General features: G+C 43.4%; 1 protein-coding gene across 3 annotated transcripts in view; it reads left to right on the plus strand.

The window, feature by feature from the left end:
• Positions 1-16,567, plus strand: part of MMAA (metabolism of cobalamin associated A) — a 131,086-nt gene that overhangs the window by 86,236 nt on the left and 28,283 nt on the right. For all 3 annotated transcript variants that reach the window (XM_085641620.1, XM_085641621.1, XM_085641622.1), the window contains one exon: positions 5,192-5,341. In XM_085641620.1, coding sequence (XP_085497746.1) covers positions 5,192-5,341 — 150 coding nt within the window. The remainder of the gene's footprint in view (positions 1-5,191; positions 5,342-16,567) is intronic.

The raw sequence follows: 16,567 nt of genomic DNA on the forward strand, positions 1-16,567 counted from the left end.
TGCAGCGTTGTGATCGGCTTACGGGAGGGAGCCCGGCTGCCTGCTTCCTGTTCCTGTCGGAGGCAGGAGAGCAGGAGCAGAGAAGACACAGTGCCCGTTGAGGTAAGTTTACCTTTTTTTAAATCTATTATTTCGCCGCACCCCCATGCGACACCACCTGCGACCTGCCCCTCCTTGCAAACTCTACGCCCACACCCGAGCCATGCCACCCATCGCTGCCTAAGAGAACTAACTGTTAACTGGGTTTGTCCTAGGTACTCTTTGAAGTCCAGTCAGGGAACCTCAGGGGATCTGTGGGGATAGACACAAGACTATATCCAGCATTCCTATAGGCATGCTTGTTCATCTCTGTCCTGCTACTGGAATTTTTTTCTTGTTCAGCTCTGCCCCGCTACTGGCTTGTCTGGGATTCATTAAGGACCTACACTTGCCATGTGTGCTCCTGATACCCAGCAGAGTCAGCCAGGTCCTTCCTAGATATAACGTTTGAGGCCTTGTCTTCTGTCTGCCACAGTCAGTGGTGGAGTACCCTTTAAGCCCAAGCATTTTCCCAGGAATCATTCCAGGACTTTACCAATAGTGACCTCCAGATTCTGATGATGTCTTTGGCTAGTTGCCCTTTCATCGTTTTCAGACATGTATCCATTCATTAACTGCTTATTTATCTTCCCTTTTACCCCCCACTTTCTTTCAGGCCTCTGTCACTTTGAGGCTGTATTCTCTCCCTCCCCTGAGTGACTTCACCAGCTTTCATCTCTTTGAGCTCCTCTCAGTGCATCTATTTGGGCTTGTGTGATTAGTGACATGGTTATCCTCCCAGACTCTGTTTGCAGCCTCCCCATGTAATCTCAGCAGGGTGTTCCAGTTGGTAGCCATGATCTTGTTTCAGTCCCAGGTTATTGGCACATATTAATTTTTGGAGCCACTTAATACAGTCGGCCTCCCTAGATATTCCCCCTTTAAAGGCCTTGAACTCATGCACTGAAGATTGCCATGCATTAAAACTACACAGTGAATCTTTGGTGCTCGACCAGTCTTTTAATACTGTCTATTTGGTGGTGCCCTTTGGCGTTTCCTTGCACCCCATGATTGTCTATGGTAACCCCTAAGTAGTGCAGTTCACCAATATTACTTTTTTTTTTTTTTTAACCTAGCCACCTGGTTCTTGGATTTGGATGCCTTGATAGGCTTCCGGCCTCTGTGATCTGCAAGAGTTTTGGGCTACTTCAGGTCTTTGTAGTGACTTGTTGCCAACATGAATACTTCCCTTGTTACCTCCACTCTCTAGCTTTGGCATCAGTTCTTGTTTCACTCTGCACAAGCAATCGTTCCTTCACCTTCTACATAAGATTTCCTCAGAGATATAGATAGGTCTTTTAGTGTCCATGTTTTTGGACAAAATTGATTCGTTCACTGCCCATGCAAGCCTACTAAAACGTTTCTTCCATGTGATTCTTAATCCTGATCATCATAAACTATACTTCAGTGGCATTCCTCTTACAGCCTTGTTGCCCTTTTCCTGTGTCTGGCTGGCAGAGGCCTGTAGTATTTATATGCAGCACGTGTGTCTTCTTCTGGGCCCCGTTTACTTGTCAGTGTATAAAGTGCAACCCTTCCTTCTTGTCCACTGCTCATCTGTTTATTCCTATAGTGCAGCGAAGGTTTAGTTCCCCAAAAGGTGGTGCCAGAATGTTAATTTGTATGTAACATTGGAGATTCAACTTAAATCCTCTCTTGGTGAACAGTGTTTTGTAGTCTCTAAAGCTGTTAATGAAGTTAAACGGAGCTTTCTGAAAGTGGAGCAGCTCTTGCCAAAGTAAGTTTCAGTATGCAGTCCACTTAGCCAGGAACGTGCATGTAGCTGTTGGGGTCTGAGTCTCCTTTACTCCCAGTTAGGGACTCTGTCTAGTGGAAGAGAAGGTGCCTTTTCTCAATGCTTGAGATGTCGCAGTTCCCTGATAAGAGAGATTTCTATGCACCTTGTCTTCTTAAGAGAGATTCTAATTCTTCTTCTCTCCTCCCTTTGAGATGAAATTGCTTGAAGATTCCCGCTCTTCTTCATAGGTATAACATAGTCACCAGATCTGCAAGGCCAAATAGCCTTTCCTGTTTTAGAAGCAGCATGCTGAACTCTTACAGCTCTTCTCTGGTCTTTCTCCATGGCATAGGGCAATGACATTTTGACTTGGCTCCCCTCGTATGATTCTTCTTACAGTCTCTCTGTGGGCTACTGATGTCTGTTCAGGTCAGATGGAAACTTCTAGGCGATTCTCGTGCTGAACTATCTTTCCATTCTGCTGGGCAGTTAGTCTGAGATTGCATATCCCGTAGCAGATTTTAGTGTTTGTCTTTCGACTCTCCAATTTTATACAGGTCTTGCATGAGCCCCTAGATAATCAGGACCCTAAAGTAGTGCCCTACACAGATGATTTCCTCTTTGAGCATGGTTTTTTTTCCATTACTGCTTGACATAATTATGATACCCTTGTTGTTTTGGCAATCGTGTTCACTACTAGGTCTGAGCCTTTTTCAGAGTGTTATCTCTGCACCTTCTAATTTCCTCGGGTCTGATCCAGGGTCTTGTGTTTGGGATTGAGGAGTGTACTAGTAGTCACTTTTCACTTAACTAACAATACAATTTTGGAGGTATTGAACAGGATGTTCAACCACAGGGGTTTCTTGGAACCCCCACAAAGGCAGAGCCATTGGTGTTGGTGGCCTGAATCAGGTCATGGGAAAACATTGCAGATTATGGTCTCAAAAGACGTTTGACATTTTACATGATGTGTTGCAATTTAACTATCATTTTTGTTTCTGCTTCAGCTCACCTTGTACCATCCATACAGTTCAGCCCGGGTCATGCCCTTGGGCATTCTACAGGCAGGGTTGTCTAGTCTCTACCTGCAGTTCTGATTAGATATGCCCCCAGTGAGACCTTGGCTCGCCTCTTGTGGGCAAGTTCCTATTTTCACCCTTCTGCAACAATTTTACTACTTTCTGCTCAGTGGGAATTACACAAGATGTTTATCCTGTGATGGTTGACTTCCTGTTGTGATCAATTAGAATTTCTCAGGCGACAAAACAGAAGTCTTCTGCTCTTTCCTGGCATTCCTCTGCAGCGACTTCCTCTAGTCGGAAGCTAAAATCTTAAGCAAGATTTCTGTAATAAGACCCGCAGACTTCGTTTTTGCCTTCAGAGCTGTTGGCATCCTCTCATAGCATCTACTCCTGCAATATTCTTGGAAATAGCACTGATGCTTTGCTGTCAGAGCTGCTCTCCTGTCTTTGTTTTTTCGGTACCACCTATGTCCGCTTCAGAGTCCCATGCATTCTTGAGTGATAGGAGATCCTGCAAGAAGAGTTTAGACCCAGTTTATCTCAGCATTAGGCTGCCTTTTGAGGTTGTACTTCACTCAGAGGTTTTTCTCTAACTGCAACACTTCCCCTTGTGTTCCAGAAGGGATTGTTTGTTCTGGTTTTGACAGATGGCCACATTTGTCTCCTGATAAGTTTTTGCTTTCTAACACGCTATTGAGAATAGAGTAAGCAGTATTGGGATGACCTCTTAAGTCCAACATACCCACATCCGTGTCTTATATTGTAGTCTCAAGTCCTACTACTCCAGGTGTCCCCCTGCCTACCGCTTGCTTGTCCATTGGTCCATGATGTTCTTCTTCACAGTGATTAGGGATGGGACTGTGAAAGGCTGTACAACTAGTGAGTGACAGGCTTCAAAACTACAAAGTAGAGGAGCACAGTTTTTTAGATTAATGGTTCCATAGAACAATAGTATCTCATATCCCTCAAATCACACTGGGGAAAAAATCAATGATTCAATGTGACAATTTAATGAATACCGAACACTCTTAAATTATGAAGAAACAACAGAAAGTCCTGTATGTTGTATCTGTAGTTTCTTTTTGATCTTCCTCCACATAAAACATATTAGAAACTACAGCCAACGCGTTTCATCCCAAACTCTGGGGACTGCTTCAGGGCTGTTAAAAAACACACAGGACATGACTTTAATGACAAGACAGTGATGGTGAGCTTAAGTGGCAATCATTACAATATACAAATTCATTAGTCTTTCAGATCAATGAACATAAATCTCCTACAGACAATAAGTACATTGGTGTAATGCCTAGACAGTTGTGAGATTAAAGATACGTCTTATACAAGCAATAAATCAATAGCTTCTTCCTCATGTCTATTTTATACAATATTAATGTGATTGATAAACCTTACAGTGAGGTTTCGTATCCTTGACGACCCTCAAATTATTTCATAGTCCCCATATACCATCCTCGTATTAATTAAATTAAAACATGTTGACGAAGTATAACACTTGTTACACATAATTTTTTATAGTCGAGCTCTTAGACGCCCCTTATTGATAAATATTGCATTTTACAGAAAACTCAGTGTTCAATAAGCGAGAATTCGGTTAAATAGTATATATCTCTACAACCATAAATTCACCACACTCAAATATCTCTCTTAATGTGAGGACAAGAGAACTTACCAAATTAAAGGTACATGATGATCAATTTCATTGAAAAGGAATCGCTACTTCAGAAGTCCATAGTTTGTATAAGTAATATCTAATTTGGAAAATAGAGGTTTGGCACTTAGGAATATCCAATTATTTGTGCTTTAAGCATGATTCCTAAATCAAAGCTACTGGTAAATAGTTTCATTCCTCTTACCAAAAGGATCCGCTCTCAGTGAAGGTTGCGCAAAAAAGATAGTGTATGAGCTTGATGCGTTGTTCTTGCAAGTATTCATAAATGTCCAACAACGTTTTCTACTGGTTTGAAATGATCTCAAACAAGCAACAATCTGTGTGTGAAACAGTAAGAAAAACCAACAATTTAGATCTCTCAGCAAACCAGTATAAGTTAACGAGTCACGTCGTTTATGCATTATAAGGCGATCACCAATAGTATTAGAGCAGTCCGTTCGTAAGCATCATGTATATAGTTGTTCCGTCTTTATAAAAATTCTTGAGTGCCACACAACGCGTCAACACTTCCCTTCGTGCTGAAATATCTGTTATTTTTAACCTGTTTTATGTTGGGCAGAGATATCTGTTCTTTGACCTTCAGTCGTTCAGGTTCTCAACAAAATTGAAAGTTCTGTGGTTTTAGCAAAACAATCCATGAATCTTCTTATTTTTGTTTGTCTCTAGGGTATCAAGCGAGGTATTATTGAGATTGCCGATTTGGTTGTCGTAACTAAGGCTGACGGGGATTTGCTAGTACCTGCACGGAAGACTCAAGCAGAGTATCTCAGTGCAATGAAACTACTCCGTAAACGCTCCAAACTTTGGAAACCAGAGGTATGTTACACTGTCATATTAGTTTTTATTCTATGTTCTATGCAGTAGCGAACCCTGAAAATCCCTGTAATCATCTTCTTTATCGAGGGTGGTGACTGTGAAACATTTGTGCTGTTTGTCACAAATAAGCCTCAAGCACCCACAGATGTTTACTAATTCTGATACTTGAATGTGTGTTGCGATTTTCTGAATCCAAAGCCCTTGCTACGTTCTTGTGATGCGGCTTTCAGCAGTCTGTCCTTTATTTTCCTTATAAGCTCGCCCAACTTCATAAGCTTATGAAGTTGAAAATAATAACGTGGTATCAGCATAGTTTATTTATTAGCATGCTTACAATTGTGATTGTTTTTAGAAGGGAGAACAGCAAACAGGCTAATCCAAAGTGACCGGATTGTATAAATATTTAGTTAGTAGAACATTCCTTGAAGCTGGGAAAAAAATATTATGCCTTTAATACATGAATGTCTTTGTTGTTTTTGGGACAAAGTTCCTTTTCATGACTTGTCAAAGTTATACTGACCTTTCATTTATGTTTTTACTTAACTGCCCTATGTTTCCTAATTTTCCTTCACTGAATTTAACAATCTATAAATGAAATAATGTGCCGTAAGTGTTAATTTGTTGGTCCTCAGCAAAAGTTATCTGAGCTCTACTGTCATGGGCTCATTCAAAGTGAACCTCAGACTGGATGAGGGTGGTGACTAGTCCTTCATCCTAGGTTGTGAGGAGGGTGGCAGGGTTGGTAGTATGAAAATAGTTTGGATGTACCGGCATTTTAGCCTTCTTCCTTGTGGGAAGACTTCCCACTAGCTCTCCCTTTTAAGGTCTGCTCAGTCATATTCAATGTCTGTTCCCTCTGAAAGAGTGAAACTCACCCAGTGGTGGCCACCCACTCCAGACTCTGTGTGATTCGGATCAGGAAACATCTGGACCAGTCCAAACTGATCTAAAATTGGACTACCAGCTTGGGAAACCAGCAAGAACAAAAAGAAGAATACACTTCTCCCTGACTGGAAGATAGACATTGCATTTGAAAAAGACAGACCTTTGTTTGGACCTGATGTCCTGCTCTTGTATCCAAAGGCTAGAACTAGTAAATTATTCCTTTTCTGGTCATTGAGGACAGCTTTAACAAGTGCTGTGAATACATTTTGCTGGGTACTGAACCTTTGGCGGTAGCCACCTTCCTTTAAGCTCTGCGCAGTCGTAGATTCCTTGAACCCTTTGTGCTGTGACCTGTGGCAGAAGTAGCAGGACGTCCTGGAAAGAGAGAAATAAATGACTGATGGCAGGCGAACATTATGCCAAACTGTTTGGTTATCTGCATTAAGGGCAGCTCAAGAAACTGAGACTGCTCATGAGCAACAACAACTTGCAGCCCTGCTGACTTGGCAGAAGGAAAAAGACAAAGTCGCTAACAGTCACTTCCTGGGCTAGTGATGCTCTCCTTCAATTTTACTTGTAAACTTCCACTGTCCATGATATTCAAGGCATCCCTGTGCTGCCCAATTCTGCCCATCTCAGAGGAATCTGGAGGATTTCCACTTTCACACTCTGGTGTGCAGTGTTTTGTACCGTTGACTGAAGCCTGCCACCCTCATTTCAATACACTTGAAACCATCTCTCTATCACTTAAGGTTTCTGTGACCTCACCATTTGAAGAGGCTGTCTGGTTTTCCAAATTTTCTTCAGTGTGCATGTGATGTCTCCCCTAAAAAAAATGACAGGTTTTAAGCCCTGTAGGCACTGTTGCATGGCTCTCTATCTTGCTTGAAGATAGGGAGCCATGCATGTTTTCGGAGCCGATCCAGCATAACCTGAGTTTCCAGGGCCTTTTGTCACTCCACAACAAACCACAGGGCTCCGTGCTGCCATGCTCCGGCTCTTAGGATCCTTGTTGACTGCCTCCAGTATGCCTTTGGCCCCAAGAAGCCGAGAGGCCTTACGTTTGGGGCACCACCGGTGGGTTCACTCTCAGTGCCAGTTGGACCCCAAAAGCATATTAACGGGCCAGCTCCAATGCTGACTCTACCTCCAGTGCCAAGATTCACACAGGGTCCTGGAACATCGACACCGATTCCAGAAGATAGAGCACCCGATTGTCCTTTCTAACTCCAAGTCTGCACCGAGTTGACTTCGACCAAGGCCACGTCCACCTGAAGTAGAGGTACCACTTTCCCCACTTGATCTACCACTGTATGATGCAGCACGCTAGTAGTCTTGATACCTCCCCTGATATGGGGCTCCTCTCACCGGCTTTCTGTTGGTATGCTAATCACACGCCCTTTGGAACTCCCAGGTGTCCCCAAGCGGGCCATTGGACCGGTGTTGCTATTCACCGCCACGCTTGGCTGCTGCCCACCCGTTTTTCAGGTGATGTCCAGTTGTCCCTCCTGAACATCCCTTTGATGAGGTTCATCTGTTTTGGGCTAAGGCAGATTCAGCAGGGCCACAGCTTGCTTCCTTGGTTATTTCTGCCCCACCTTGCCAGACCTCTCAGTTCTACTGCTACTTTTGCGGCTTCGCCAGGATACCTTGCACCGCCAGCCAATCCAACCACAGCATGGTGCCCAACATTTTCCCGGCTTGGTGCCCACTTCCCCTATGGCCAAGGTCATTGGGTGCCCCACTTCCCACCCCTCGTGGAGCCCAACCTGCCAAATCCTTTTTAGCGTGCTTTGTGGAGCACTGCCATTCAGTGGAAGGCAGGCTCTGACTATTTTTGCTGGGTTTGCAGGCCATAACTTTGGATACGTAGATGCTGCAAAAAGTTCGGAATGGCTATGCCCTACACTTCCTTCCTGCACTACTACACCTTCCACTATCTTCCTCCCCATGACAGACGGAGGACCTTCTTTCCCATTTGCATCAGGAAGTGCAAACCCTTTAGGGCCAAACAGTCTATCGAGAGGGTGCATGCACCAGAAGTAGAACATGGTTGTTATTCCAGTAACTTTCTGGTGCCCAAGAAGGACGAAGCCTTCATGCTATATTAGATCTGCACCCTCTCAGCACCTTTCTCCGGAAGAAAAAATCAAGATGCTCACTTCAGCCACATTCTTCTCTGCCCTCGACCATGGAGACTGGATGGTTGCATTGGACTTGTGGTTCATAGTAGTACAGGAGCATTATCAGTCTGCTTAGCTCCCCTTTAGTCTCACTGGTGATCCCTGGATTTTCACAAACGTTTTGGCGGAGGTGGCAGCACAACTTCGGAGGTCAGGGTTGCCAGCCTTCCCCTACCTCAACTAGTGGCTGTTGAAGGTGGGCTTGCCCCCGGCAGTCCTTAACAACCTCTAGACTACAGCAAACCGCCTGTCATCTTTGGGGTTCATTATCAACATGATGAAGTCACACCTGACTCCTTCTCGGAACCTCCCCTATATTGGAACTATTGTGGACATGAGTTCAAGACATTTAGGCTTGATCACGATCTATCGGCCTCGGTCCTGGATTTCAGTGAGCTCAACTCTAAGGCAGCTGGGACTGATTGCCTCCTGCATCCTGCTGGTCGAACATGTCCGGTTGCATATGTGGGCTCTGCAGTGAGACCTGAAGTCTTGGTGGGCCCAACATCGAAGGATCTCTCCGACCACTTTCAGATTTTGAAAGAGACTGCAAAGGACCTGCAGTGGTTGTTACTAAACCTTGATTAAATCAGTGGCAGCCCCCTGTTTTCCCATGGAGAGCTGACAGTGGTGAATGATGCATTGCTGCTGGATTTGGGTGCCCATCTGGGAGAGGTATAGATCAGAAGCCTCTGGTCTCAGATGCAGGCCCGGCTCCACATCAATCTTCGGGAGCTGAGAGCCATCTGCTTGGCGTTTAAAAGCTTCCCTGCCATCCATCAAGGGAAGGCTGGTGCAAGTGCTTGCAGACAACATCACCACTGTGTGATACTGCTACAAACAGGGCGGATGGGGTCACAGACCATATGTCAGGTGACCCTTGTGCTTCTGGAAGTAGATGGACCACCAAGGAATCTCCTGCTGGTGAACCACCTGACAGAATCATTGAATGCTAGGTTAGAAAAGCTCAGCCATTGATGCCTAGCAGATCATGAGTGGCAATTACACCCAGAGGTGGTCTAGGGTCTCTTCTGCGAATGGGGTGAACCTTGGCTCAAACTGGTCACCACTGCAGAGAACAGGCGATGTCAGCACTTCTATGTGTTGAAGTTTCCAAAGTGCCTCTTGCACTAGGACACGTTCTGCCTCTAATGGAACTCGGGACTCTTCAATACTTTTCCGTTGATACCATTCCTGCCCCAAGCTCTCAAGGTGATCAGTACCGACCGGGCTCTTGTCACCCTAGTGGCCCCGTATTGGGCATGGAGACTATGGTATCCAGAACTCCTGGGCTTGAGCATCCCGTCCTCCAACCAGGCCGCCCCTCCAGGAGGACCAGCTGTGGCAGCAGTAGGGCAGGGTCCTGCATCCGGGCCTGAACTATCACCACCTTCATGTTTGGAGATTGAGCGGTGACAGCTGAACACCTTTGACCTTCCTCCAGACGTGGTTAAAGTCCTCTTGCCAGCCAGGTGTCCTTCGACTGTATACACTTGTCGTTGTGACAAATATGAGGCTTGGTGGGAAACCCTGCAGTTAGACCCTCTTCAGGCCAAGTTATCCGACGTTCAGTTATTTGTTTTGTCTCTAGCCTAGCAGGGCCTTGTTCTGGGCACAGTTACAAGGTACTTTTTCAGTGGTTGCCAGATCAGCTGACTTTGTTTAACTCTCAAGTTGGTATCCGATTTTTTTTTTTATTATTTTTTTTTTAAAGGATTACAACATTTGTGTCTTCCCTCCCACCTTGTCATGCCACAGTAGGTCCTTAACTTGGTCCTCACTTTTCTGATGCGCACTCCATTTCAGCTGCTTCACAGCTGTTTCTTGCCAGTGCCATAGCATTGGTGTGGCATGTCGGTGAGTTTCAGACTCTGTGTTAACCCACCATACACCACCTTCTACAACAAACTGGTTTTATGTACACAGGCATCTTTGTTGCCTAAAGTTGTGATGCCATTCCACTTCAGTCAAAACATCACCCTGCCGGCCGGCTCTACCTTGCCCCACTAAGGAGCAGGAGAGAATCCATCATTTGGGCACCAAGAGATAGGGGAGCTTCTACTTCGATTATACCAAAGAACACCAGGTCGACAATCCGCTCTTTGTGGGGTGTGATGGAGTGAAAAAAGGCAAGGATGTGCAGAAGAGAACCATCACCCACTGGATGGTGCTCTGCGTTAATATCTTCCATGCCTTGGCTAAAAAGCAGCCTACTTATGTACTATGTGCTTATTCGACCAGGCCCAATGCAGCTTCCTCTGCATTGGCACGCAGTGTCATTGTTCTAGACATTTACTAGCCGACTACATAGGCGTCCCTTCATATGTTCACAAAGCACCACTCTCTTGACAGTCCAGTTCGCTGAGAGGGGCCTTTTCCCCCCTCGGCCTTGCTTGACTTCCTGTTTTGAAGCCTTCACGCACTCCCCTCCAAATAGTTACTGCTTTGGTTTCTATTCAAAGAGTAGGGAATCCATGGCTAGAAGCCTCTATACAAAGAACACATTACTGTGTGTGGCATCTGGGGATATTCCATCTGTAAAGAGTCTGAGGTTAAATGGAGTATCCACCAGAAAGAGCATTATAAAAGGTTAGTAACTTGCTCTTTACTTCTCCAATAGATTTGAATTACACCTCAATAATGAGACCTGATTCACAAAGCATTTTCTGTGGGCAGTTGGGTCTTAATTTAACCAATATCTAAACCCAATAGACGTGTCTTTGGGCATATCCCTTTATAGGACGAAATCCCTCACTCACCAAAGGTGACATGCTTCATCATTTGGGATTCTCCTCCCAAAGTAAAAACCTAGTTCCTCTGGGGCCTACAACCCCCTCTCTGAGAGGGAGGAGCTCAGGGATGTTTTATAACATGATGTTGGATATACTAAATCCACAAATGTAGAGCTCGAAGTATGAGTGAGGGCGCAGCGCAAAAAAGAAATTTTGAAAAATGTGAAGGTAAGTGAAGTTTAAAACTAGCTCAAGAACGTAAAAAAACTTTATTACAACACGTTCTTGGGCAGGATTAAGAAATCGTGCACCAGCAGTCAAAAAAAGTTTTAAACCGCGGTGATGGAATAATTGGTCAACATGTTTCAGCCATATAGCCTATAAGAAGGCTCAGCTTTCATCAGGACCTATAATACTGCTGCGTACAAATGAAAATGTGTTATAGACACAAAAAAGGATACAAGGACAAACACTCTTTCAATGTGTCTATTGGTGATGAAAATTACATACAAAAGTAAAAAAACATGAATGTAAGAATCTTAAATAGAACAAACGACTGGTAGTGTTCCTCAAGAAAAAATCTCAAATAAAGTAGACTTACCCGTGAACACTGGGTAAGTCACCACACCTCAACCTGGCAACCGCTCAGGAAGGGAGCACCGCTCTAGAAAAGACGGTGGTAACCGATTGTTAATAAAACATGTCTCAAAACAAAAAGGAAAAAGGGGAATTAATATGCCAATTTTTAAAAACCCCTTAGTGAGCATGTGAAAAGGAGCCAAAATTTGTGAAGGGAGACTGTCATGTCAGAGAGAAGATATAAAAAGTGAATAGCTCATGTAGCTCTTTCAATAATGAGCTAAACACTATGTTGGAAATTTAGGTTGAAAATTCAAAACCATATTGAAGGCCATGGAATAATCACATGGTTAGACATCCCGTGTTAATCATGAGTAACAAAGGCCGTGGTCATGTAGCTTTCAATAATGAGCTACACACTGTATTGGAAATAAAGTTGAAAATTAGGGAAAGAAATGTTGAAGGCCATGAAGTAATCACATGGTTGGACATCCTCTGTCCATTATCAGTAACAAAGGCTGACAACAGCAGTTTACCAACTAGAAATCAAGGACATTGTCTATGTGCTGATATATCTAAACATAGTATCGATTCAGCAAAAGAGAGAGTTACTTAGAGTAAGTCGAGCAAAAAAGCTACATGTAGAGGTCGAAGAAACAAGCTATACATGATTCTAAACAGGACCTCCTCTCGGGGCTTACCTGTCCGTCGGTACGCCGGTGCCGTATTGAGCCTGAAGCCGGAGGTACCGGGACAGTGAGGCCACTTACTATAAAAGCTACTCCTAGGCAAAGTGTAACCAATCACGGCACAAGACGGCCATAACTAAAGCGCATATCAATAGCAAGGAACACTATTTCTTGAAGCATGCGCATTGCGGCGGTTGGCAAAGGCGCGTAAACACGCATGAGCATAAATGAGACATCTCCATTGATGTCATTCGGTCTCAAAGAGGCCACGCCACAGTGTTAATTAATCCTCAAATTAGCTCATGAAAAGTTTATAAAGCACTGCTTATAAAGCAAACAAGTCAGCAAAAAGAAAATACAACTTTATACATCGAAGGTGAGAACACCAATCACAGGTATAACAAAGTTGTACACTGAGGACAACATAATGTGGTCTGCAAAAATGCTTGGGAATACTCCTAAACAAAATCAACAAACGCATCATAACCATGATCAGTGTGTGTATGATAAAGTGTGAGACCGATACTACATGTTAGAAACGTGGTGAACCAGGGTCATCAAAAGTAACCAATACAATCCCTGAAATCAGAGGATGTATCACAGGGGAATAGAAATGTGGACAAGTGTCTACAATAGCAACCAAGGAATGTCATCATTCAAGCCACAAGTGTCTGACTAACTTATGTACCCACCATTGTTCTCGCCTGAACAAAAAGGCAGTGATGTCAGTAAGATGAGGCGGGATAAACGGTTTGTCTAAAACTGTCCACTTTAAGTTACTAGGACTGTGTTTGATTGTAAGAAAGTGGTTAGTCAGTTTAGTTGAAGCCCTGCCACAACGGATGGTGCTTTTATGTTCAAGGATGCAGGTTGTTAACCCGTCGAGTGGTCATTCCGACATATCGTAACGTGCAAGGGCATGTGATCATATAGATCAAATTGTCGCTGTTACAGTTCGTATGACACTTAAGGACCCAAGGCCTAGGCGATCCTATGTCAGTCTCTGTTGTAACAGATGTATGGGAACAAGCTGCACAAGAACCACATGGTAGTTTGGCGCGGCTCTTTAACATCACTTCTGGAGTTCAAAATTTGGTTGAACAGCTGCAATGCCTTTTTGAACTTCACCTGTGAATACAGTAAGACCCAATTACTTTTTTTGGATATCTTGATTTCACCTTCTGAAGGAGGTCTCGTCACCGAATTGTACAGAAAACCCATGGCCAAAAATTCTCTCCTGTTGTATGGTAGTTACCATCCACAAGCTTTGCGTGATAATCTGCCATTTGGACAATTTTTACGTTTAAAAAGGAATTGTTCATCCATTGAGAAATCAGGAACATGCCCGCAACTTGTCCAAACAATTACAAGTTAGGCATTATCCAAGCAAACTAGTGAAAAGATCAAAAGATCAATCGGGCCCTCAACAACAATCGTGAGGCTTTACTTGAACCCAGAATTCCAAAAGAGACTATGAACAGACTGACTTGTGTTCACACCTTTTGTAATTTCTCCAACCAAATTAAAAAAAGCATCTTGTCTAATTGGAGAATTCTAAATATAGGTGAGGAAACACTACCACGACCACTGTTTGCATTCAAACGGAGCAGTAATCTTAGGGACCGGCTGGTACACACTCGTCCCCGCGTTCAAAAGAAAGGTACACAGAACACCTTGTGGGGTCTTTCCCCAATACTAGGACACCATCCATGTGGTTCTTGTGCAGCTTGTTCCCATACATCTGTTACAACAGAGACTGACATAGGATCGCCTAGGCCTTGGGTCCTTAAGTGTCATACGAACTGTAACAGCGACAATTTGATCTATATGATCACTTGCCCTTGCCCATTACTATATGTCGGGATGACCGCTCGACGGGTAAAAACCCGCATCCTTGAACATAAAAGCACCATCCGTTGTGGCAGGGCTTCAACTAAACTGAGTAACCACTTTCTTACAATCAAACACAGTCCTAGTGACTTAAAGTGGACAGTTTTAGACAAACCGTTTATCCCGCCTCATCTTACTGACATCACTGCCTTTTTGTTCAGGCGAGAACAATGGTGGGTACATAAGTTACAGTCAGACACTTGTGGCATGAATGATGACATTCCTTGGTTGCTATTGTAGACACTTGTCCACATTTCTATGCCAGTCTGTTCCCCTGTGATACAGCCTCTGATTTTAGGGATTGTATTGGTTACTTTTGATGACCCTGGTTCACCACGTTTCTAACATGTAGTATCTGTCTCATACTTTATCATACACACACTGATTATCGTTATGATTGTGTTTGTTGATTTTGTTTGAGTATTCCCAAGCATTTTTGCAGACCACATTATGTTGTCCTCAGTGTACAACTTTGTTATACCTGTGATCGGTGTTCTCACCTTCGATGTATAAAGTTGTATTTTCTTTTTGCTGACTTGTTTGCTTTATAAGCAGTGCTTTATAAACTTTTCATGAGCTAATTCGAGGATTAATTAACACTGTGGCGTGGCCTCTTTATTGCGCATTAAGACCAAATGACATCAATGGAGATGCCTCATTTATGCTCATGCGTGTTTACGCGCCTTTGCCAACCGCCGCAATGCGCATGCTTCAATAAATAGTGTTCCTCGCTATTGACATCTGCTTTAGTTATGGCCGTCTTGTGCCGTGATTGGTTACACTTTGCCTAGGAGGGGCTTTTATAGGAAGTTGCCTCACTGTCCCGGTACCTCCGGCTTCAGGCTCCATACTGTGCCGGCGTACCGACGGACAGGTAAGCCCAGAGAGGAGGTCCTGTTTAGAATCATTTATAGCTTGTTTCTTCGACCTCTACATGTAGCTTTTTTGCTTGACTTACTCTAAGTAGCTCTGTCTTTTGCTGAATCGATACTATGTTTAGATATATCAGCACATAGACAATGTCCTTGATTTCTAGTTGGTAAACTGCTGTTGTCAGCCTTTGTTACTGATAATGGACAGAGGATGTCCAACCATGTGATTACTTCATGGCCTTCAACATTTATTTCCCTAATTTTCAACTTTATTTCCAATACAGTGTGTAGCTCATTATTGAAAGAGCTACATGACCACGGCCTTTGTTACTCATGATTAACACGGGATGTCTAACCATGTGATTATTCCATGGCCTTCAATATTGTTTTGAATTTTCAACCTAAATTTCCAACATAGTGTTTGGCTCATTATTGAAAGAGCTACATGAGCTGTTCACTTTATATATCTTCTCTCTGACATGACATTAGTCTCCCTTCACAAATTTTGGCTCCTTTTCACATGCTCAATAAGGGGTTTTTAAGAAATTGGCATAATAATTCCCCTTTTTCCTTTTTGTTTTGAGACATGTTTTATTAACAATGGGTTACCACTGTCTTTTCTAGAGCGGTGTTCACTTCCTGAGCGGTTGCCAGGTTGAGGTGTGGTGACTTACCCAGTGTTCACGAGTAAGTCTACTTTATTTGAGATTTTTTCTTGTGGAACACTACCAGTCGTTTGTTATATTTAAGATTCTTACATTCATGTTCTATACTTTTGTAGGTCATTTTCACCACCAATGGACACATTGAAAGAGTGTTTGTCCTTGTATCCTTTTTTGTGTCTATAACGCATTTTCATTTGTACGCAGCAGTATTATAGGTCCTGATGAAAGCTGATCCTTCTTATAGGCTATATGGCTGAAACATGTTGACCAATTATTCCATCACCACGGTTTAAAACATTTTTTGACTGCTGGTGCACGATTTCTTAATCCTGGCCAAGAACGTGTTATAATAAAGTTTTTTTACGTTCTTGAGCTAGTTTTAAACTTCACTTACCTTCACATTTTTCAAAATGTCATTTTTGCGCTGCGCCCATACTTCCAGCTCTACATTTGTGGATTTAGTATATCCAACATCATGTTATAAAACATCCCTGAGCTCCTCCCTCTCAGAGAGGGGGTTGTAGCCCCCAGAGGAACTAAGTTTTTCCTTTGGGAGGAGAATCCCAAATGATGAAGCATGTCACCTTTGGTGAGTGAGGGATTTCGTCCTATAAAGGGATATGCCCAAAGACACGTCTATTGGGTTTAGATATCGGTTTTGTTTCACTTTTTTGTTTTGATTTAATTTTGTTGTAGTGGTTTTCCACACCTTCTTAGCATTTGATAGACCT

The sequence above is a fragment of the Triturus cristatus genome, chromosome 2_2, assembly GCF_964204655.1.
Source record: "Triturus cristatus chromosome 2_2, aTriCri1.1, whole genome shotgun sequence".
Classification (NCBI taxonomy): Eukaryota; Metazoa; Chordata; class Amphibia; order Caudata; family Salamandridae; genus Triturus; species Triturus cristatus.